A 24,916-nucleotide genomic window follows, 5' to 3' on the forward strand; every position below is an offset into this window, starting at 1 on the left:
ATTGATAAGCACCATATTGATTCAGAAGAGTCAAAATCGTTTTTCATTATTTTTAATGGTCATTAAAAATGTATAGTTTTTTAATGACCAAATTTTGGGTCCACCCAGTCTTTACTATATATTTAATTACGTCTTTGCTTTTGTCTGTATGATAAAAGCTCCCAGCTAGCCTAATTATAAGTTGGTGTCACCTATAAAAGAAGGTATACAACTGCAGGTTTTTAGTTAGTAATTATGATGTCCAAATTGTAGTTAAGGCTGGTTAAATAACAAAAGCAGAACTATTCACTGCCATCTTCTGATGGTTACCATTGCCTGTATGCAATGAACAGCTAGAGGGCAAAAAAAGGCGGAGTGAAGAGTGCTTTCCCCAACTAGTGACCCTCATGATGTGTCACAACATGGTCAATATTGCACAACACCTGAAATAGACACTATTAGCAAACTGAATTCTGCTGCTGTCATGCATGTTGTTTAAGTTATAAATTTAAGTCCTTTTGTCATATAATATTCCAGAAATACCTCAATTAATTGTTTTCACATTTGTGTTGTTTCATGTATTAATGCAGTTTTTTAGATAGATAGATAGATTTTCTCAGAATGAGTTTACATGTTCTGGGGATTTCATCAGTAGTGTTTTAATGTGCGGTGGGCGGGGCTTCATTGGGGGGGGGTGCAGGGAGGGGGAGGGGGAGGAGGAGGAGGAGGAGGAGGAGGGGCGGGACAGTGCTGACGTCATCACGGAGCCTGTCAATAGGGTGAAGAAATGCAATGTTTGGTGCAGCAGACTCCGTGGAGGTTTACGAAATCCTTGCGTGTTTGTTAAATGTCTGAAATGGCCTCGCGCCAGAAATACAGGTTTATTCGTCCGTTCGCCCCCTGAAGACGTGCGGTTTTAAAGACAGCGTGTGGGCTAAGCGCTCGCTAGCCGTCGCCATCGAAATAAAACTGGGTTCGTGGACAGAAGAAAGAAAGAAGACGACAGGATCTGGACACGTTTACACAGACCTATGAGACTCTTATCAGGTGATGCAAACTGTAAATGTCATTCGAAAAGCTTGTGTGTATCTTACAGAAGCATCGCTCTCTGCACCTGTCACATGCATTAGCCTATTTACATGGCCATTGTGTTAGCGCGACCGATGAATAGAAAAGTTTAGCGCGCTATAGTTGGTTTGGACACTCATTCAAGTCGATACGTGTGCAGAATTTTCTTACGCGATGCACATGCAACGCATTTTCTGTGTGAAAGCGGCTGGATGCATTCACTGCGTGTAGGCTTTGTTATTGTTCTCGAGTTTGGGAATCGGGGACGGTTAACGTTACGCAGATGATCATTATTATGCAGCGCATTATGACGCACTGGGGTATTATGACGCAGTCACGCTTTCTTTCATGTTTCGGAGAATGTGTGAATGTAGAATTCAAACTTAGAATTGGTAATTTGTTCATTGTTATTCTTGCGAAACTGAACCTGCTCAGCGGAACGAGCTTCCGCATAATTTCACAATTTCGCTTGATAGCTGGCTTTGCCTTTGTCACACGTTTCTTGTCACACAGCCTCTAATATCTTAATATGTGTGGGTGTGATAGATTTTATGATTATATATTTAGTTCATTTCCTTACACACACACACACACACACATAGACCTATGAAAAAATAGCACTTTTTCCAAAGAACTTACAAAAATATTAGTATGTTTTTATAACAAAGATTGGCTGTCCTCAATATTGCTTTCACTTTTTCATATTTTTCATATATATATATATATATATATATATATTTCTCATTTTTTAACATTTACATTTTTAGATCATGATCTATTAGAAAAGAAAATCAATTTCTTATTACATTTTTCCATTAAAAGATGACTGACTTGTCAGTGTCATGTATAATGAGTTCCTGGCATTTAAATAGATACATACTGTAAATGCCAGTCAACCACACACATGCCATAAAACACTTTTAATGAAGTCAAGCCTAAACTGATGTTCAAACTCTATTAAGACCTCATAGTGATTAGGCCTATCAAATGAGAATATCAAAAGTTAAACCGTGACATTTGAGAATGACCCTCTTACATGCACATGGTTTGTTGTTATTGAAACATCATCTAGTGTATCATGTTGTGGAATCGACATTAATTTGTGCATTATTCCCTAAAATCTATCATTCTCCCAGGTAGCATAAGCTCAGCAGAGTCTTTTGACCAGCCATGAAGGTCTGTGGTTATTATGTGGTGGTCGATTGTTTGTTGATGAAAGGTTACCTGTGGCCCATTCCCTCTCAACAGTATGCGTCACGCTAAAGTGTACAGTATGTGCTCCATACCTGCCCTCACCAGAGGGGGTCACCTTTTTTTAGTCTGTAAATAGATTTACAATGGAAGTGTTAAGTTGGGGTAACAGGAGACTGGTTACTAGATTAAAGAAAGACATTGTGCTGATATCATCATCATGACCCAATCTGCTTCTATTGCTGCAATTTTGTCAGTACCTGGGTAAATGATTTAAACCTTCGTTAGTTTAATCTTATTAAAGTACAGCTACATGTTTACTCACATTTTTGGTGGGATTAGTGCGGTTGAGCCCATTGTTTCTGTGTTAGATGCAATCATGAGAGGTTTCGCAATAGAAGTTCAAGTAATTGTGTGAGATTTAAATGAACAGCCAGACTTTTATGTGAAAGAACGTATTTGGAAACCATGCTAAAAATAATGCATGTGTAAAAAAAAAAAAAGAAGTGTTTTATTTTTGGTTGATTAGGTTAATATAAGTTTTTATTGCTGAAGTAGGTGGAAGAAATGCTTTATCGCAAAGATATTGATGCACAGGTTAGTATTTCTTTAGTGTGTGTGTTATAGCTTGATACTGTGATACAGCTTGAAAAATACCAGATGACTCAATATGACTCTTCAGCATGCTGGGGGACAGTGACCCCTCTCTATAATGAGTCTCTCTCTCTCTCTCTCTCACACACACACACACACACACTTATATTACATTCCTCTTGCCTCTGGCGCTCATTTTTCTGAAATGTCTAGACATTGACCAGAGAAATAAGATGTTTCCTGTGGTTGTTTTTGCTAAAATTTTCTTGAATTTTTCTCATTCTTTTAAAGGGTTAGTTCACCCAAAAAAGAAATTCTGTCATTAATTTCTCACCGTCATGTCCGTAAGACATGATTCAGTCATCTTTGTTAAATAAATGAAGATATTTTTTGATGAAATCAGAGAGATTTCTTTCCCTCCATTGACAGCTTACGCAACTACCACTTTCAAGCCCCAGATAGGTAGAAGACATCATTAAAATAATCCTTGTGACTCCAGTGCTTTCACCTCAGTTTAATGAAGCGACGCGAGGGCTTTTTTTGCAAAAAAACATGATTTAGCCTAACATTTTATTTACAAAATATTATCAACGTCTGCACTCGCACCAACACAAAACGTGGTGCTCTCTTTACACTGGTAAATCTTAACAGTACCATCTTTTAACCCTTTTTATGTAGAAAGCCCATCACAACCATTTTTTTTTAATGTAAAATGCATGAAATGTATGACTATCTGTCCTTTCATTTTTTTATCTAGTACTTTTTTTCTAGATGATTGTGTTATGTTGTAATGATTAATATTTGAAACTACTTAATTAAACATCTTTCCTTTTGAGGATTTAAGGGATTTTAGAAAACTTATCCCAACTTTAACTGAGGTTTCTACCAATCTTTCATAATTTTTCATATTTATTGCTATTTCAAAATAAAGGTCTAAACATGCCTAATCAATATGAAATATTCTTGTTGCAAATTGATAAATAACTTCTCCTCTTTAATGTATTTAAAAAAATATGAAAACTAGAGATTGTAAGCTTTCAAATGATATATAGTTTGTCAATATTACTCTTGGTTTTTACTAAGATATTATTGTTTTAAAAATAGAATGGTTGACAGTCAAGGGGTTAAGATTGTTTTTTAACTGTTGTTCAATAAATAAATAAATTAAACATTTGTATTTTTGGGACTACAAAATGTTTTCTTATTTCTTATTAGTATTTTATTCTTAAGAATGTTCCATAAATCTGGATAAAGTCCTGCCAAAATTATCATACATTTATGTAGCCTAAATGTATGTACATTTTTAAAGTTATTTAATTTCATTTTACTTTTGAAAATTTGACAAATAAACACTTTTGACTATTGTTGTTAGTTAGCGTAAACAGAGACGTAAAAATAAATACATTTTCACATGCTAAGTAATTACCATTTTCAAAAATACAAAATGTATTTAGTTTGTCTTTCTGTTCCTGCTCTCACATTCTCCGTCACTCTTTCCCACCGTCATAATCTTCTTTCTGGAAAACATTTGGAAAACAATGAAGTGCTTTCACGATATTACACGTTTAATTACTTTCTTTGTCAGTCTACCTCTTTTCACACAAAAAGATTAATTCTTAACACATAGTCTTTGTGAAATGAATGAGCAGTCGATCAGATGCACTGTTGCTGTGCTCTTGTCTGGTGAGAGATTGCACACAAACGCTGTCAACATTGTGAGTGATCACTGGCTGAGCGAGCACAAGTGTGACGGACGGTGTGTGTTTGTCTCTTGTGCAGGTGAGCGATGGATATGAGAGAGGTGTATGTGGTGGCTGGCAGCTTCGTGGGGTTCCAGCTGTTCTTCTCCTGCCTCAGTCCGGTTCTGTCTTCCAACTTCACGCAGGGTTATGGGAAACTTCCACCACACAAACTCAACGACTGGAACTCCAGGTATGAGCTCAAAATAAATCACAGCCGCCCCAACAGAAATGTGGGCAGAAATGCATGGATGGGTATACACAGTATAAATAGAAATGGATGGGTAGTTATATAGGCTTTGTATGGATGGATGGATGGATAAATAATGGTCAAATTTGCAAACAAATATAGACCTATACATAGACACAAAGCAGTTCTAGCAGAAGTCACATATTGTAAAATATAGCATGAATGTATTGATGTGTTGATAATGCTACTGGGTTCATGAGTGCAGCTGGGTTCATGGAAATCATAAGATTAACGTTATCTTAAGATTTTAGGATTAAACTCTGAGAACTTGTAAACAGTTTTCTAAGGGCTTGAGAAATTCTTAATTTCTCAAATATTCTCAAAGAACATTTTTTTTTTTTTCTTAATATAATAGTATAATAAAATGTATGTTTGTATACTATCCAGCACATGAGGCTACCTTGTCTAATATAACACATTTAAATCAAATTTTAAAACTATATTTGACATGCAATTAACCTTTTTTTAAGTAGCAAGCTTTTCCAGATATTTTTTTTTAAGTGTAAAATGCATGAAATGTATTAATTTAATGACATTAACAGGAGAGCATTTTCTAGATGATTGCAATAAAATCTTGCTGTAGCGATATGTATTATATGTTGCAATGCTTAATCTAAACTGAATAATGACACTATTGTCTTCTGTTGAGGTGCTTTACAACAGAATTTGAATTGGTGAATAATCTTAGGCTCTGTTTCCACCTGGTATTAAGATGCGTTTTGGTCGATCGGATCACAAGTAGACGACACTAAATAATGGGGTCTAAAACGTTTGGAATTTGTCCACTTTCGAAGTTGAAAACGCATTTGAACGGATTGCTTTCGTATTGTAGATGCTCATGTGGTCGAATGTGTTCAAACAGCCACAAATCTCCGTCTACTGACCGAATTCAATTCAATTCAATTCAAATTTATTTGTATAGCGCTTTTCACAATACATATTGTTTCAAAGCAGCTTTACAGAAAGTGCATTTCAGAAAAATACAGTTAGTTAATCATGCATTAATTTAGGGCATAAACATATCGCCAGCGTCGAGTCGTCGTCGAGTCGTCTCTTCACAGGCTTCGAGTCGTCTCTGCACGGGTGTTGGGGCAAGTGGTTGAAAGTGGACAAAAGAGATGGATTAAAACACTAGGTGTAAACAGGAATGTGTCTCCCTCGTCTACTTGTGATCCGATCGACCAAAACGCATCTTAATACCAGGTGTAACACAGAGCTTTAGAATTACTGTATACAGTCATATGATAGAATTCTCTTTTTTGGTGAACATCTTCAAAAGTACAAACAAGCCTTCAAATATCATTCGTAATGTATTCGTGAGTGTAGGCCGACACAAGCGAGGTCGAGTGATCTCTGTACTGAATTGTGAAATGTAGGATTTCTCTAATCACCTTACCTCTTTATCTTATGAACCTGGTGACCTTACACCACTTAGTCAGGAAGAGATAGATCTCTGTACAGCACTTTAAATGGTTATGAAAAATGGTTCGAGGTCAAACACACAAGATGATTGAATTGGTTTTAGAAGATAGTAAATACCTCCCGTTCTGGTTTTGACATCCTCCATTGGTTTAAAAGTCATGGTGTGTTGAGAATTGGACCCTAAACTAAAGTGTTACCCAAAATATTTTGCACAATAGTTTATTTATCTGTTGTAATTAGCTTACATATACCTAAAAAAATAGTTTGAGTCAAATTTGGACAAACCCAACTGTTGGGTTTTTAAAATTTATTTAAAAAATACTGGACCAAACATGGGTTGAAACAACCCAGAATCAACCCTTCCACCTCAAAAGTAAACTTTATTCACACTATCATGGGATGAAAATAAGAATGTAATTTGATAGCAAAGTATTTCCCGTCAACCTTGATTACTTTTTGTTTACAAGACATAGTAGGACAGAGAATTTTAAAAAACACATTGGATCAATGGTCTTCATAAAATATATATAGATTTTTTTTTTTTTCTGTTAAATGGTGAAAAGATTCCTAGAAGGTTTCTCAACACTCAGATAACAGATTCAAAGGTCTACGGTCCACAGACAATGTTCATGATTAAACAAACTAATGGATCAGATCAAATCATAGTTCATTCACTGTCTGTTATCTACCATAGATACTATTTCCTTCTGTGTCAGCACCATGTTATCTATGTGTTTATCTGTTGTAAATTAGCTTACATATACCTAAAAAAATTGTTTGGGTCAAATTTGGACAAACCCAACGGTTTTTTAAATTTATTTAAAAAAAATACTGGACCAAACATGGGTTGAAACAACCCAGAATTAACCCTTCCACCTCAAAATGAAACCTTATTCATAATCTATCATGGGATGAAAATAAGAATGTAATTTGATAGCAAAGTATTTCCCGTCAAACTTGTCAACCTTTACTTTTTGTTTACAAGACATAGTAGGACAGAGAATTTTAAAAAACACATCGGATCAATGGTCTTCATAAAATATATATCGATTTTTTTTCCTTTTTCTGTTAAATGGTGAAAAGATTCCTAGAAGGTTTCTCAACACTCAGATAACAGATTCAAAGGTCTACAGTCCACAGACAATGTTCATGATTAAACAAACTAATGGATCAGATCAAATTATAGTTCATTCACTGTCTGTTATCTACCATAGATACTATTTCCTTCTGTGTCAGCACCATGTTATCTATGTGAGATTCCTTATGTTGATTTTATTTCTACCCAGCCTGCAAATTATACAATGACTCACTTTTTGAAAGAAAATTCTAGGTCTCAATCTCGTCTCGCCAACTAAACTGTCTTTTGGTTGTCAACTATCTTAAAAACTAAAATCAAGAAGCTTGCAATGGGATATGCATATCTATAATTAAATGATTGATCGTGTACTTATGTTCATAGGTGTCTATGTGGTGCCAGCATAGTTGTTAGTTGTGCAAAATTCTGAATTTAAGAATTGTCTCACTTTCGATTTATTCTGTGGAATTGGATTTAATCACTGAACTGAATTGGCAATCCCACAGGAAGTTGAAATTTAAAATGACAGGAAGAGGAATTTCTTACATGAGTTCTTCCAACCTAGTCAATAAATCAACAGAATGAATTTCTTTAAGACGTATAAAACCAACAAATGTCAAGATTATTCTCAAACAAGACAGTTTGGTCATCATTTAAAGTTTGTTTTGACAATCTTTTTGTAGTTCCTTTTCTGTTTAAAAATTACACTAGTAATTTTCATTTTTCACAAAACTCTTTTACCGCCAGCATTTTTTTTTTTAATTGCTTTTAACACAAATGTTTTATGGCCCCCCAAATATTTTGTTGTATGAATATCTGAACATACAATATATCAAAAGAAATAACAGAGCCTTTGCTTTAAAAACGTAACTTCATTCATTCCTTTTTTATCAACACTTAAAAGCAACAAAAATTCCGAACGATGATCATAACATAGACGGAGTAGATCGTGTCCATCAACCTCTTCATGGTTCGACATTTCTTTAGGTATCGTTAGGCAGTTTTGATTAATATGCAGTTTAATGTTTGATGATTACATTAGTAACATGTGTGTAAGCAGTGCTTCTATTGCTTGCTTCTGCTTCTTCTTCACTTGTATTTGGATCCAGAGATTCTGTACTCTTTTGGAAGATGTGTAATAGCGCCCTCTACCGTATATAGTGCAGTAAAACATGGATTGGCCGAAATTATGTCAGTGGCGGGTAAAGAGTTCAGTTCTGTGAATTTCAATCTTTAAATCCAGCTACCTTAAGTCAAGTGCAATTAAAATCCAGGAATTTATTTAAAAATTTAAAAGGCGTTCTCAATTAAATTCTGAATGATGCACAATCCTGAGTGCCAAACTGCTTGAGTTTGTGATTACTGAAATGTTGCTTGAAAATTCCTAAAATGTTGAGTTAAAATAGGTTAAAATAGCTTTCTTTCAGGTTCAAGATCCAAATGATTCTCTGTCTGCCTGGGAATAACAGAGTTGTTTTTATGTCCTCAGGCTGGTGTCCACTGTCCATGCATTAATTGTGGGGCTGTTCTGTCTCTATATCCTCTGGTACGATGATGCCGTCAATGAAGACCCTGTCTGGTAAGAGGCCAGTAGTTCAAAAACAGTGCAGGTTTATTTTCACCTTTTATTGTACTTTTTGGATCTCATTGTGAGAATTTTTTCTTCTTTTTTTTTCACTGCTTAAAACCAAACTCACAAATGCGTCTTTAGTAGAAAAGCTATTTATGAATCACCCCCAAAAAGCAAGAATCAAACAATTAGTACCAATCAATATAAAAGTGCCCATATTTGATGATATAATGGATTATACGACAAATTTCCCTTTATCCTGAAGTTGTAATTGAAACTTTTGCTCTGTCATCAGAAATGTTGTGTCCACTGTAGTCGCCAGTGCAGAGAACAGTCTCATTTGTCTTCTTGTCTTTATTTTTCTTTTCTTCTTTCCTTTTCTGCCTGCTGCCTGTTTGGTCTGCATCTTTGCATCCTGAAGGGGAAGAATGGTAATTTGTCTTTAGTTGTTGTCCTAGCTCTGCTCCAAAACCTACTGAGCTGCCTACTGAGACAGCTTTTTGAGGCCTCATAAGCACGCTGTTAATGCCTGTTCCAAAAGGTAGAAAGCAACTTGGGGTTTATTCACACTTGGCAGGTTTAGTTCGATTGTTCAATTAAGTGTGAACGCTGCCATCCAAACCCTAGTGCGCACCAAACAAGTGGACAGAGATCGCTGAAAAGATGGAAGAAGACCTCTAAATGAACCAAAAACAGGACGTGATGTCACCAGATGCAACCCTATAAAGGACAGAATGCTCAAGCATACCTGTTTGTTCTCTTTATAGTCGTGATGTTGGAGTCAGAACCGCGTCTCCTCGCAGAAGATCTTCGATTGTGTGTGTGACAGGGATTCCTGCTGCTGTTTTGACTCCTTTACACATTTCTCAGCTGGTCAAAATACCATCATACGTAGCTACGCACACACAACAAGCGCATTTAACCCAGCACACAGCATTGTTTTGGATGTTTGGTCTCAAAATACTTGTATCATTTGTTTTGCCTTAATGGCAGTGGGAATGCAAAGTGAACCAGGACTAAATGTATTATTTTCTTTTTTGGTCCGGACCAAAAGAACCAAAAGAATCGAACTACAAGTGTGAACACACCCTTAATGTTTCCTTCTAAGTTGCCTCGTTTTTAGCAGCATTGCATGAAGGCTTCGTGGATAAAGCAAACCCAGAATGCATTGCAGCACACAAATACTCTGAGCATAAAGCATAAGCTGCATCCCGATTCGGAGGCTCAATCCTTCAAAGGCTGCATTCGAAGGCCGAATGCATCACAGCGGCGCAATTCGAAAAGCTCTTTCAATGCGACTTACAAATGCGTCCTTTTTTGGGCTATGAAGGATAGAACGAGTGGATCCTTCGCAGCCTAGCCTACACCAAGTTTTATTGTGTGGCGATGAGGATTGGATTTTTATTCTTAAGAGAAAATGTAAGTATTGTTAGGTTTCAACTTACTTGAATATCTAACGATACAAATGTTTTTTTTTTTTAAAATGTTGACATATCTTACCAAAATGTGGTTTTATTGATAGTTTATACTCTTTATCAGGTACATGAATGGACCAAGGTGAACGTGGTGTTTAGTTTTCAGACAGTTGAATATAACTTTCAAAAAAGTCCAGTTCAAACGTTACTGCCACTCGTCAACGGAAGCTGCCACAGGACAATCCTCTGTAGGCTAGACTGTCCCGTTTAACAACACTTGGTATGACCTTCGTGGCCTTTGTAGTCCGTGTCCTTCGATGGATGCAGCCTCTGAATTAGCGCACAGCTTTAGTTTACATGCACGAATATTAATTGCATGCTAATGCCAGACGCAATTAGAATCAGATGTGAGTCTAGTCTCCCGTCTAATTCATATTTATGGTGCTTGTGAAATTGCTGCTTTTGTCAAATAAACAGAAGGCAGCTCACTAGGTTTGGGAACAGAGCACTTGTCTTTGCATTTCACTTCTATATTCATCTCTTCTTTCACCATTTGCTTTCTATAACAGTGACTGGACACTTTTTCTGCTATTTTGGTTCTAGAGGTCTTTTTTTTTCCTTTCATTTTCTCCATAGTGAATTCATGAAATTCTTTAATAAAGAGCCTTGAATCATACCAAAAATCTCTGAGATGAACCACAACATTACATACTTTTGATTTGAAGTAAACAGAGAAAAAAGACACTTAAATTCTTTAATGAGGGAATTAACTATTCATCCCATAAAACATTGCAAATTATGGAGTTTAGTCAAAAATGATGGTACAACATAAAACTTGATTTATAATGATTAATTATAAGTATAAACAAAGTATACTTCAAGTGTATTGCAAAATATCATATCTATAAATAATTAAGAGAATATAGAAACCAACTCAAGTCTCAGAGTTCAGGGTGGCACTGTTTTGAAAGCTGTACATTATCGTTAAAACGGTTTCTCTATGGAACAAATGAATATTTCTTGAAGGAATTTTTTGAATATTAATATTTACTTCATGAATAACTTTTCCCCCAGTTCCTTGATTTGTCACCTGTCCTCTCGCTTTATTTCTTTCTCATCACCTCTGCTCCTTTTTTCCTTGTTTTCTTTGGTTACCTGTTGACTCGTTCAGAGAGGGAAACGTATTTCTGTCTGTCTGTTGTCAGTGTGTCTCTTCCTCTCTCCCTTCTCGCTCTCTGAGATCAGAGAGTTTTTAATCTTGTCAACAAGGCGCTTTTTCAGCAGGAAACATCAGATTCCCAGTCCCCCTCCTCTCTCGTATCATGTGACAGTCCTCCAGGCCTCCTTTCTCCTCTGTCCCATAGGCCGTCTCAGGCCAGAAATGCTGACCACAAACACGCTGCTGAGAATTTATTCCCATCCACCCCTCACTTCATCCTCACCCCAGTAAACCCTTTTCACATTTCCAGTGTTTTACAAGCTGAAGTCTTCATAGTTGGGTAAAGTGGTGGTGAGCGGAAACTACAGCAAATATAGTTTTAGCATTCCCATTTGCTCGAATAGCAACAAAATCCACAATACATTTCTATGACTTTCCAAAAGAGGAAAAAATATAGAGAGATTGATTACGGTAGTAAAAAGACAACGATTTCAAATTTGGAGTCACTCCCTCAGCTGTTGTATTAGAAACACTTACGCAGTGAAATTAATATAACACAAAATATAGTTACAATGTTAATAACTGTGGAAATGGATCATCATATGCCATGTTTCCATCCAAAATTGTGAATTTAATTTTAGTGCAAACTTGGAATATCGCATAAACATTTGCGAATAAAGCAGCGTTTCCGTCCCATGTGTTCAAGAGAACAAATTTAGAACTTCCTGGGAAATTGGTGCAAATTTTCTGTAATATAAATGGAAGTTGCTGCAATCGTGGAAGCCACTGTGGTTCAGAGCGCGCAGATGCACATTATTATTTATTTGTTATTTGATAACCCAAAATTTGCATAAAAATGGGTGGATGGAAGCATAGCTACAGTATGTCAAGTACATATGCCTTTTTGATTTATCTTTTTTTTTTTTTACTTTTTTTTTTATATTATTCTTTTTAACAATTTTTTTTTTTTAAAGTGCTCATGTGATTTTATTCTAGATGATGTCACCTCTTTATGTCTGCTTTGCTTCACTTGCTGTTGTGGGATCATGAAGGAAAGGTTTCTGTCCTTGTTTTTCTGTTGTTTTTTGTGACCCGTCTGAGCAGCCTCCACTTGGCTTGATAATATCCAGTTACAAGTGTAGGTAAATTGCATTGTGCATCTCAAGCTACATGATCAATATTAATATGTCGGCTACTCTATAACTAATACAGTTTAGAGCTGATGGTAACAGGGTTGGAAGTTTTACAGTTTTTGTCTTGTGCACATCATTGTGTCATTCAAGGTGAATTTAAGAAGCTACATTTAATGCTAATATTGCGAGCACAACAACGTTCCTTTTATATTGTGTCAAATATGGGATTTGTCTTTTCATTTGAACCAGGACAAGAAGTTTTAGAGGATTTTGAAAAATTCAAAACAAATAAAATGTATGTAGCATGAAGAAATATTATTCTGCACTATCTTTACATTTTTTTTTGGCCGTCCTCTGTTCTGTTTTCAAATATATTAGCAATTATGCACATTTTGAATCTACACACGTGATAATGAAAGGCACTTTTTTTGGTTTTGTCGAATGACCCAACAGAAAGTCATTTGTTTCAGTGTCTGGGCTTTTGTTTGCTAAATTAACAAAACAATTATGCCTGTTTACTCACTGTCTTGCCTGAAGAGTTAAGCTCCACAGAACCCTTTCAACCACTCAAGCCGATCTCTTTGTGTTTTATGCTAACGGCTACATACATTGCCATCCAGCTTGACTCAAGCCTTACACTAAAATGTCTTTCATTAGATTCGTCTATACTGTAAGTCTGTTGGGTCAGTTGATTCAGCAGATTCTGTTCCCCAAAGCTGAGTGAATTAGATCACAGTTGAAGAAACTTGCTTAGGTATGTCTATCTGAAAGCTAATACTACATCTTTCTATATAAATGAACTTTTGCCTATTTTTTTCCCCCCTAAACCAACCAGTTATCTGTTCTCGGGTAAGAAAAAAATAACCTGATTATCAAGTAGGTTTTAGGTCAATGTCAGAATGACATGTACCACGTTCAAACCATAAATGTACAAAAAGAAGTAGATTAGATAAGAGGACACATTTAATATAATTTTAAAAGATTTTTCATTATAAATTATAAAGTAATAGTTGAAAGAAATTAATTCTGGGTTATTTTTCCTGCCAAACTATCATCAAAGTAATCTGCTTAAATGTGCAGTGTGTAATATTGACAGTTAGTGGTTGAAATGGGTACTACAGTCCAAATTCAAAATATTGGAGAGAGTTGTTTCCCCCCCACTCCTCGTCCTCAGACTCCACGAACGCACGGGTTGCCAGATTGAGGACACGCAACAGGAACGAGCGCAATTGAAAATGTAAGGCGACGAGCCTTAACTTGTAAGTTGATGAGTTGATTTATACGTGTTTTAATATGCCTCTGATCATAGTGCTTTTTTAAATGGATGCCGAGGCTTTTTAGGTAAAATCTGCGATCTTTGACCCAGTTTGTTCGCTGGCTTCTATGTCTGAAATTCGCTGTGTCTTCCGCAAACTGGCAACCCGGGGTGTTGAAATACTATTGGCTAAATTGACAGTGGGCGGATTCTCACAAACCAAAACAAAAACAGACATTCCATCGCACATTTCAAAATAGAATAACAGGCTGTATCATTGTTTTTCAGAGAAAGAAATATATGAACTTAGCATATTTCCTAAATCTCTGCAAATGCTTTAGTACAGTCAAAAAACTTGCATGCAGCACCTTTAAGGCTACAGGAGGCCTTCTACAGTACTTTAGAACCACTTGCACATGTAAGATTAAGTGTGAAGTCCTGCATGGAGGCGTCAGCTGTGCAGTGCTGGACGGGGGGAGTGAGACTTCAGGTGTTAGACAGAGGGGTCAGAGGTCAGTGGAGTCACGCAGAGGGTATACCGAGCTTCCTGTGCATGAGAGTCTGCTAGCGCTCGTATTGAGATCATGTTTCACTCACACATGTCCTCTGCTACTGGACACCTGCGATCGCTGTGTATCGGTTCCCTGATCGCTTTACAGACTCAGAGAGAGACACTCAGATCTCAGGGACGCATGTACTGTAACGCTCTCTTGTTATTCATTCACCAAGATATTCATCTTCCATATGGCAAGCGCATAGGTTTGTTTAGTTCATTTCTCTCCCTTGTAACTCTCAGATGACCCCATCGACCTCACTCGAATGAATTTTCATGAAAATAAACTTCTTAAACGATCCTAAGCTGCGATGCTTGATGCCATTATCTGCAGTTTGAGCTACTGGAATGATTGTGTATGTAAGTTTGAGTTTATGCAGCCATTTGTGTGATTTCTCTCAACAAAGCGTCTTTATTAGTTATGCTCTTGGTTCAAAAGAATCTACTCAGATCATCTGTTGATCTATTAGGGCCGTATGATTTCTATGATGCTGAAAATATGGACATAATCATGGAATTCAGTCATAAAAATTTAATTTACTGGAATTTGGAGGAATAAAATAAAAGTAGGGCTGTACACTTATTAGCAATATGGACTAGTGTCTATGAATATTAATATTATTAAATAATTATGAGAGAAATATATTACCATTATACAGTAGAATGTCCCTCTTAAAGTAATAATAACACAAAAATATTAAAATATCATATAATTTCTCATCCATGATTTAATTTAAACAGTAAAAAATTGAAAGGAATTGTTTAAATTTAATTTGATTACATTTTAAAAGATTAATTCAGTCATAAAAGTTCTATGCATTCATTTTTTTTACCACCGTATTTAATAAAAGATTTTATTAAAGCAAATAATAGTTACATTTTTATGATAAATAGTTCGTTAGACATTATATTTGGTCAAAATAATAATCGAACTAAACCATTAAAATGGAATCCAGAAAAATTTAAATGGAAAACACAGAATTTTGGAAGAAATAAAATGGAATTTGGAGGGAAAAAAATGAGTGCAGTCAAATCGCGATTAATCAAATCTAATATTAAAGTTTATACACACACACACACACACACACACACACGTGTGTATATATATCAATTTCCGATGAATCGATTTATTTATTATGTTAGATGCGATTTAATTGATTTGACAGCACTAAAAAAAAAAAGGGCCCTAATCTATTTCTGGATATTTCAAATGCATGAAACTGACCTGAGATCAGACAGTTCAAAAAGTCACAGCACACATTTGTTTCACGTATTAAACATTTCATTTTTATAGTATATTTGCACCAATGTGGATATGTATTTGCTTACAAGATATTATTACCAGATATCTGTGATGGTGAAAAAAAGCATTCTTGAATGCTTGAATGATGTTTTTCATGCAAACGTTGTAGATCACTAGCATCTCAGATGTTCACCCAGGTAAATTCCATTAAGCATTGTTTCATTGGAATGTAATTTTACCGAGGAACGTCACTTGTACAGTTGGCAGTGTTGACAGTGGCATGTTGCCATTGATAGTACAGTAATAAATGGCTTCATTCAAAAACAGCACCGCTCCCTCATGCTTTGTTGTTGGCTAAGGTTTCCATCTGCAGGTTTTCTGGGTGGTGACGCTTTTAGGGATTACACCTTTCAGAAATAAGCAGTTCATGCTAATCTTTTTAATCTCTTTTGACTGCATTTCATATACTTTTGTTTGAGCTTTATCTTTTTCTGCTTCTTCAGGGGTGATCCTAACCTGGTTAAGCTCAATGTGGCCATCACCTGTGGATACCTGTTCTATGGTATGAATCGTTGATTTATTATGGAAGTTCACGCACAGATGACACATTTCAGATCTTTTCAGGTTTGTCTACATTTTTTTTTACTCTATTGTTTTCTCTTCCGTCCTCTACTCTTCTCTTCTCTCAGACCTGGTGCTTCTAGCTTGTAACTGGAGTACCATGGGTGACTCGTTTTTTGTCTGTCACCACTTGGCGGCGCTGTATGCTTATGGATATGTCCTGGTAAGTACCTGGTAATACAGAGCACAACATGAAAGGCCCTTGAAATTGAGGACATTTACTGTAAAAAGAAAAAAAAAAGTCTGATTAAAAAATGAAAAATCTTTAATGATGAGTCAAATAAAAGTTTATATCTTTAAAACACAATTCTTAGGTGTCATATATACTTAAAAAGTGACTTCTTTTCACTGTTATTTATATTATTTAAAGATTTTTTTTAGCTTGTGTCATTTGATAGCCCAAAATAACCTTTCAGTTTTAAAGAGACTTACTAGCCTTGGCACACAGTCTTGTTAGTTAGTTGGTTAGTTGGTTAGTTAGTTAGTTAGTTAGTTAGTTAGTTAGTTAGTTAGTTAGTTGACAACAAAATCGCATTTTGGGTATATCACCCTGTCTTTGATTTGACTGTATATATTTATGCATGTGTGTGTATATACAGTGAGGAAAATAAGTATTTGAACACCCTGCTATTTTGCAAGTTCTCCCACTTAGAAATCATGGAGGGGTCTGAAATTGTCATCGTAGGTGCATGTCCACTGTGAGAGACATAATCTAAAAAAAAAAATCCAGAAATCACAATGTATGATTTTTTAAACTATTTATTTGTATGATACAGCTGCAAATAAGTATTTGAACACCTGTCTATCAGCTAGAATTCTGACCCTCAAAGACCTGTTAGTCTGCCTTTAAAATGTCCACCTCCACTCCATTTATTATCCTAAATTAGATGCACCTGTTTGAGGTCGTTAGCTGCATAAAGACACCTGTCCACCCCATACAATCAGTAAGAATCCAACTACTAACATGGCCAAGACCAAAGAGCTGTCCAAAGACACTAGAGACAAAATTGTACACCTCCACAAGGCTGGAAAGGGCTACGGGGAAATTGCCAAGCAGCTTGGTGAAAAAAGGTCCACTGTTGGAGCAATCATTAGAAAATGGAAGAAGCTAAACATGACTGTCAATCTCCCTCGGACTGGGGCTCCATGCAAGATCTCACCTCGTGGGGTCTCAATGATCCTAAGAAAGGTGAGAAATCAGCCCAGAACTACACGGGAGGAGCTGGTCAATGACCTGAAAAGAGCTGGAACCACCGTTTCCAAGGTTACTGTTGGTAATACACTAAGACGTCATGGTTTGAAATCATGCATGGCACGGAAGGTTCCCCTGCTTAAACCAGCACATGTCAAGGCCCGTCTTAAGTTTGCCAATCACCATTTGGATGATCCAGAGGAGTCATGGGAGAAAGTCATGTGGTCAGATGAGACCAAAATAGAACTTTTTGGTCATAATTCCACTAAACGTGTTTGGAGGAAGAAGAATGATGATGAGTACCATCCCAAGAACACCATCCCTACTGTGAAGCATGGGGGTGGTAGCATCATGCTTTGGTGGTGTTTTTCTGCACATGGGACAGGACGACTGCACTGTATTAAGGAGAGGATGACCGGGGCCATGTATTGCGAGATTTTGGGGAACAACCTCCTTCCCTCAGTTAGAGCATTGAAGATGGGTCGAGGCTGGGTCTTCCAACATGACAATGACCCGAAGCACACAGCCAGGATAACCAAGGAGTGGCTCTGTAAGAAGCATATCAAGGTTCTGGCGTGGCCTAGCCAGTCTCCAGACCTAAACTCAATAGAGAATCTTTGGAGGGAGCTCAAACTCCGTGTTTCTCAGCGACAGCCCAGAAACCTGACTGATCTAGAGAAGATCTGTGTGGAGGAGTGGTCCAAAATCCCTCCTGCAGTGTGTGCAAACCTGGTGGAAAACTACAGGAAACGTTTGACCTCTGTAATTGCAAACAAAGGCTACTGTACCAAATATTAACATTGATTTTCTCAGGTGTTCAAATACTTATTTGCAGCTGTATCATACAAATAAATAGTTAAAAAATCATACATTGTGATTTCTGGATTTTTTTTTTTAGATTATGTCTCTCACAGTGGACATGCACCTACGATGACAATTTCAGACCCCTCCATGATTTCTAAGTGGGAGAACTTGCAAAATAGCAGGGTGTTCAAATACTTATTTTCATCACTGTATATATAAGTTACTAGCCACTCAGCATTTTCACTGGCCACAATTTTAACATTAAAGGGTAACTCTCGCCAAAATGCAACCTAGGGTCTTTTTGTTAATCTACCCAAGGCAAACTTTCGTTAAAAGCATAATTAGAATGGAAACGCCACTTTTAAGTTTGACCGTATTTTCGTTTTCGGAACTGTAGCTGTGTCCGCCGGCATTTTGTCAGTCAAAAATAGTCGATCTCCGAATGTGAATGAACTGACTCTGAATTTTAGTATTGTTTCTTATATGAGGATCCTTTTTCAAATACAAGGTCAATATTGATTTTCACTAACGACAAAACAACAAATTATCCGTGAATTTATATGGAACTAAGCTTTAGGAACTTTCCATCTTTACACTCCTCCCTGTTACGTTGCATTTGGAGATCGACTATTTTTGACTCTCTATATGTCGGCGGACACAGCTACAGTGAGTTGTTCAAAATCTTTCTCTTTAGTAATCTCTGTGTACACAAACAATGTTCTCAATGCTTGAGTTCATGTGTAGAGCCCCTGGTAATACTTCAATGATACCCCTGGTGAAGTTTCATGTTGTGTCAAACCTTCTTAGTGTTTTAAAAATAGCGATTTTTGATGCTATCATAGAAGTGCCCCATGCACTCCCATTCAAAAGGCAATTTGACCGAAAACGAAAATACGGTCAAACTTAAAAGTGGCGTTTCCATTCTAATTATGCTTTTAAACAAAAGTTTGCCTCAGGTAGATTAACAAAAAGACCCTAGATTGCATTTTGGCGAGAGTACCCTTTAATGCAGTGGTTCTCAATTCCAGTCCTCGTGACCCACTGCTCTGCACATTTTGTATGTCTCCCTTATTTAACACACCTGAACCAGATCATCAGCTCATTAGGAGAGACTCCATGAACTGAACTGAGTGTGTCAGATAAGAGAGACATACAAAATGTGCAGAGCAGTGGGTCACGAGGACTGGAATTGAGAACCACTGCTTTAATGCCATATGGAAAAACTGCCATTTAGGTAGCAGGTTTATTAGGCTGCTGTCACTTTAAGAACTGCCGCACAGATCCATTATACTGATACACATGTTTTTTTTTTCTCAACAGTTTACATTGACTTAAAATAAAACTGACTGTGTTTACGTGAATACTCGCCAAGACCGACATTTTGACATTATTTTGTGTGTATTAGACTTTTTAAACGCAATAAGCAGGGAAAAATAGCTCAATTTAGTACTGAGAGGAGGCTTTATGTGCTACACTATTTGGTGTAAGCACAAAATCTGTGAGTGAGTAAATTATGCTCAATACGTACAATCCCATGATGAAATTCAAGCCCTATAACAGCAACAATATTCATCCAGAGCAAATGAAACGATATCGATATGTATAGAAAAAAAAACTATATTTCTGACAACACTACATTGTACTTAGTTTAGTATTTAAGATGCATTTTTAAAAGACTACAATTGTGTATGTATGTATGTATGTATGTATGTATATATATATATATATATATATATATATATATATATATATATATATATATATATATATATATATATATATATATATATATATATATATATATATATATAATTGTGTACATATCTATCTGTATATACACACACACACACACACTATATTTCCAATTTATTAAATATAATTCGCGATTAATCGATTTGACAGCACTAATAATAAAATTGTAATACTACTACTAATAATAATAATAAATGTTCGATCCCAAAAATAGCTTTAAAAAAATGAAATGCATTTAAATTCAGAAAATGAAAACTTGTTACTCATTGGAGAGGTATTTAAATAATTGTCTGTTTGATTTGCAGTCGCGTGGAGTGCTTCCTTATTTTGCAAACTTCCGACTGATTTCAGAATTGTCAACGCCGTTTGTGAATCAAAGGTGAGATTTGTTTACTCATTGGGAGAGATTTATTCAGAACCATAAACTTCTCGGTTGACCTCTATGTCTCTCTCCGCAGGTGGTTTTTCGAAGCGTTAGCCTACCCTCGTACCGACCAGCTGGTTGTCATCAACGGCATCGCCATGGCGGTCGTGTTCTTCCTGGTGCGGATTGCCGTGATGCCGCCCTACTGGGCGAAGGTGTTTGGCACGTTCGGTACGCCAGCGTTTGAAAGGCTTGGTCTCAGTGCTCAGGTGGCTTGGATCGTGTCCTGCATTTGTTTGGATATCCTGAACACAATATGGATGTACAAAATCGCCCGCGGCTGCTACAAGGTCATTACCGGCAAGCTAAGAGGGGGCAAAGTGGACGCCAAAAAGACCAATTTCGTGAACAACCACACAGACTGAGAATCATCCGCAATAAAGACATATAGATTAGACCTAGTCTCTTCCCAGAATATAGCGACTTCCGAGTCGTTTCCATTGTGCTCTGGATGGACGTGCTCTCAAAAAGAGGTTGAGAGGATCCATCCCAGTGTGGTTTTAACCTCTGTGTCATTTACAAACAATCTGAATTCACCTACACCGGTGAACATCAAGCAGATAAATGCCTCAAACACAACCAAAGTGCCTCAAAGCACAAAGAGAAGCAATAGAACATGAACATATGAGCTCGTAACCACGGAAAGTCCATCGCATCTCCCTCGCAAAGCCTTATCCAGTCAGTACCCATCCATGTTTTTTCTCTAAACCAATCGTGGTTGGCTTAAGAGCCATATTTCCTGTGATATTTACACTGATGTGCCTCAGTGGTCTCCAGGCTTGAAGTTGCTCCACAATTGCTCATTTGTTGGCGGATCGCAAACGCTCATCGAATTCATTCAGTCTTACGTCAACACTACATTGCCAGTCTGACTTGTCGCAAGGCTTCCGTGAAACCACAGATCTACCTCTCTCACCGTGTCAAGCACAAGTGCGGCACCCGCCCGTCCCAGAACCAACACCGTATGGACTTGCTACGAAAAAAGAATCAAGCGCTCACGGCCTTCACTGTTATAGCCCATACCTGCAGAACTCCACTTATGTTGCACCTCAGTCGCTCTTTTTGCATTTACAGAAGTTGTCTTCCAGGTGGAAACGGAGTGAAAAGGTGGTTTGTAAAGCCTTTGAGAGTTTCGTTAGTTTGTGTGCATGCTGCTTTTCTGACCGTGTCGGTCAGCTTTGGCGTCATGTGTGCATTCGATTCAAGGAAGCTGTGGCGGTTTATTCATTTCTCAGGTTGTTGACTTTTCTAAAGCCCTTCATTTTCTGTATTTGCATGTGTTTCTCCAACATGCTGAAGTTGCATTACAGTCTCTCTAAACTACATGTGCACAGGTTTTAGATTGTTTCTGTTCTCGCCAAATAGATCATTTAAACGACTTGAGGGGAACAGGTGCAAATTTTCATCTTAGTCCTGTTTCTGCCAAATTCAAAGGTTTTTTTCAGCTTGTTGGTCACTAGAACCTTTGATTTTTGTCATGATGCATGAACGCCGATTCTCTTGAATGTGATTTCCAGCTTATATTTAATCTGGGCATGTGAACCCATGTTGCATTGTGCTGTGGTGTTGCATATATATATATATATATATATATATATATATATATATATATATATATATTCTTTTTTTTTTGGCATAAAAACATGTGCGTACTTATTTCTACCAAGTGACGGGAAAATCTTGTGTATTCAGAGCTAGTGTTTCTCTTCTGAAATTCAGGTACACCTCCAAAATGAATGTCATTTTGACTTCTTAAATTGGATAATTCTGGCAGAGAATGGGAGAGGATTTTGGGAAATGTAGTTTTTTCTTTTTCTTTTTTGCCTTAGATCCGTAATTCGAAATAACCAAATCATCCTCTAGGCCTTGAATATGTGAAGCTGTGACAATAGAAATATACTCTGGTGATGTTTTTGGAGAAAGAAATGACTCTTGGTCATGTAATCATGTAGTTATGTATAATGTCTGAAATGAGCTGTAATCTTCGTGCTTATGAAAATGCGAAAGAAGGTTAGGCTTTGTGGTACGACATCCCACACAAACGTTGCACAATCGGATGCCTTTGTCGCGTTAATATTGTAATCTTCTTCAGTGGCTGGCCGTCCTCACTATGCTATTGCATTTTTGAAGGGCTGATCGAAATCAATAAAAAGTTCAAGTACCAATTGAATTGACAATACTCAAAATAATAATAAGTGTTCATTAAAACTGACTTTTCTCTACAGTTATTGATTGTTTTCTTTAGAACAGCCACAAAAACGTGCCTGTTGCTATACAAGCTACGAAGTTTGAGTGTATGAAAGAAGAGCATAGATAGGACTGTGCTAGTATGAAGCAGTCGTAGAGTTAGCACAACCCTAATATTAGTACTGCGCCTAGCCTCGCCTTAGCTTAAACTCTTAAACCGTCATAGTGGACACTGTGCTGATTCAAAGGGTGGGAGAATGTGAAAAATCTAGGATAACCTTATCGGGAGTATCCCTCATATCAAACGTCCCATTATTGTTTACAAAGACCTCTTTTATAATCCATGCTGCACTTGCCTGCTTTCATTTGGTCCGATCCTCATGATCACATGGAGCCCCAAATTATTTGTCAGTGTTTCAAGCTCACATGTTTTTAAAAACAAGCAGTCGCCATCAAATAAATCATATAGGCAGGCAGGATAAATTGTGGATTTAGTTAGACATTTTAAATTGGAGGGAGGAGACCCATATTTGTTTTCGATTATCAATAGTGCAACGGCGCCTGCCCACTTTTTCAGCGGCGCTGGTTCCGGAAGTATTTTTTTCATTCACTTTTCCCATAGGGATTTTAAAATAGTTTTTATTAAAGAGTTATAAGCCATCAGCCAAAACAACCAAGTTTTTGAAAATACAAAGGTACAAGACCGTGTACTAAACGGCGAGTGAGGGAATGAACTACAATCCCATGAAGCATGAATAGCATAATCAAATTAAAACTACTCATTTACAAATGTTGATTATACGTGTATAAATTAAGTTTATTGCAAAGCATATACAAACATTTCAGAGAGTACAGAGATTGTCTATGTCATTCGCATTCGAGATCTTTTGGTGCGTTCTGCTTGTTTCGACTCTCTGATTGGTGGAATTTTCTGCATGGCATCATGGGTAATGTAGTCTTTCCACCAAAAATTCCACTGTTAAACACAATTATTTTAAAACAAAGCTGAAATGATGCGGGTTGACTGTTTCAGGAGAAGCAAATATCATGGATTTACAACCTTGTAGCTCACAGTAGGGCTGTCTTTAAAGGTTTACAAGTTATCGTTCAAAATCTATTTCCTTATGGAAAAAATGAATTGAGGCTTTACTTCCGGAACACGACTGTTGCGCTCTATAAGGAGCAATAATCTAGACAGACTTTTCTACCTGTCCAGATGTTTGGACGGGGCTTTTTCCTTCTAATGCTGTCGGCCTTTTGTACAGACAACCTGGTATATTCAGTGGAATCATTAACTATGTGCAATTTGGTGACTAGTCCAATGCCAGTATTGAAAAATCAATGTATTTGTATGTACCTTCAGTCTTGAAGTATAAGTTCCTTATAAGATGTGATTATAAGAATACTAAAATGAGCACAGAACTGTTGGATAAATGTAGAAGTTTTGATTTGATTGATTTTATCTTTTTTTTTTTTTTTAACACATTACTGTGCTGTGGATCTAATCGTCTCTGGAGATTTGAATGTGAAGATGGACACCGAACCGAGGCCTCAGAGCCCCGACGTCAGCACACTTTGAAACTGATGGATGACATTTATGACCACTAATTATATTGTCCAAGTAGCAGTCAAAACTTCAGAAGTGACAGATTTGTTCATTAATAAATTTGAGATTATAAAAAGCCGTTCTGAGTTGTCGTTTTATAACTTGTTTCGATTTATTGAGTGACTGAAAGCCTTCGACAATATGACTACATACACTACTGTTCAAAAGCTTGAGGTCATTAAGCTGTTTTTTATGCTTTATTCAGCAAGGACTCGTTCAATTGATGAAAAGTGACCGTAAAGACATTTAAAATGTTGCAAAAGATTTCTATTTCAAATAAATGCTGGTTCATAATTCTATTCATCGAAGAATTTGTGGAAACTGATGAAAATGTTAAGCAGCACAACTGTTTTAATTCAAAATGTAATTCAATTTAATTTTACTCAACATTTTAAAATATATTCACATAGAAAACAGTTCTTTTAAATTGTAATAATATTTCACAATATTGCTGTTTTACTGTATTTTTGCAGCCTTGATGAGCATAAATGTATTACTTCAGGTTTATAGTTCTTTGTGAAGGATGGATAAGAACTACTCAAGACTTTCACTTTTTTTCATTTCATTAAACTCTCTGTACACATTTACTTTAATAGTAGAATGATTTTGTGAATGAAATAGTTTAGATTTAGTAGTGGGCCAAATTATTCATCATGCTTTACACATTTTACTCACTTTTTGCAA

General features: G+C 36.6%; 1 protein-coding gene across 1 annotated transcript; it reads left to right on the plus strand.

The window, feature by feature from the left end:
• Positions 1-700: 700 nt before the first annotated feature.
• tlcd4b (TLC domain containing 4b) lies at positions 701-24,311 on the plus strand. The gene is made up of 7 exons (XM_084129240.1): positions 701-1,026; positions 4,612-4,764; positions 8,808-8,897; positions 16,150-16,208; positions 16,336-16,430; positions 20,321-20,394; positions 20,474-24,311. The coding sequence occupies exons 2-7, from the start codon at positions 4,619-4,621 to the stop codon at positions 20,802-20,804; spliced, it is 795 nt and encodes a 264-aa protein (XP_083985366.1). The 5' UTR covers positions 701-1,026; positions 4,612-4,618; the 3' UTR covers positions 20,805-24,311.
• The last annotated feature ends 605 nt before the right edge of the window (positions 24,312-24,916 follow it).

The sequence above is a fragment of the Abramis brama genome (genome assembly GCF_963993115.1).
Source record: "Abramis brama genome assembly, chromosome: 1".
Lineage (NCBI taxonomy): Eukaryota > Metazoa > Chordata > Actinopteri > Cypriniformes > Leuciscidae > Abramis > Abramis brama.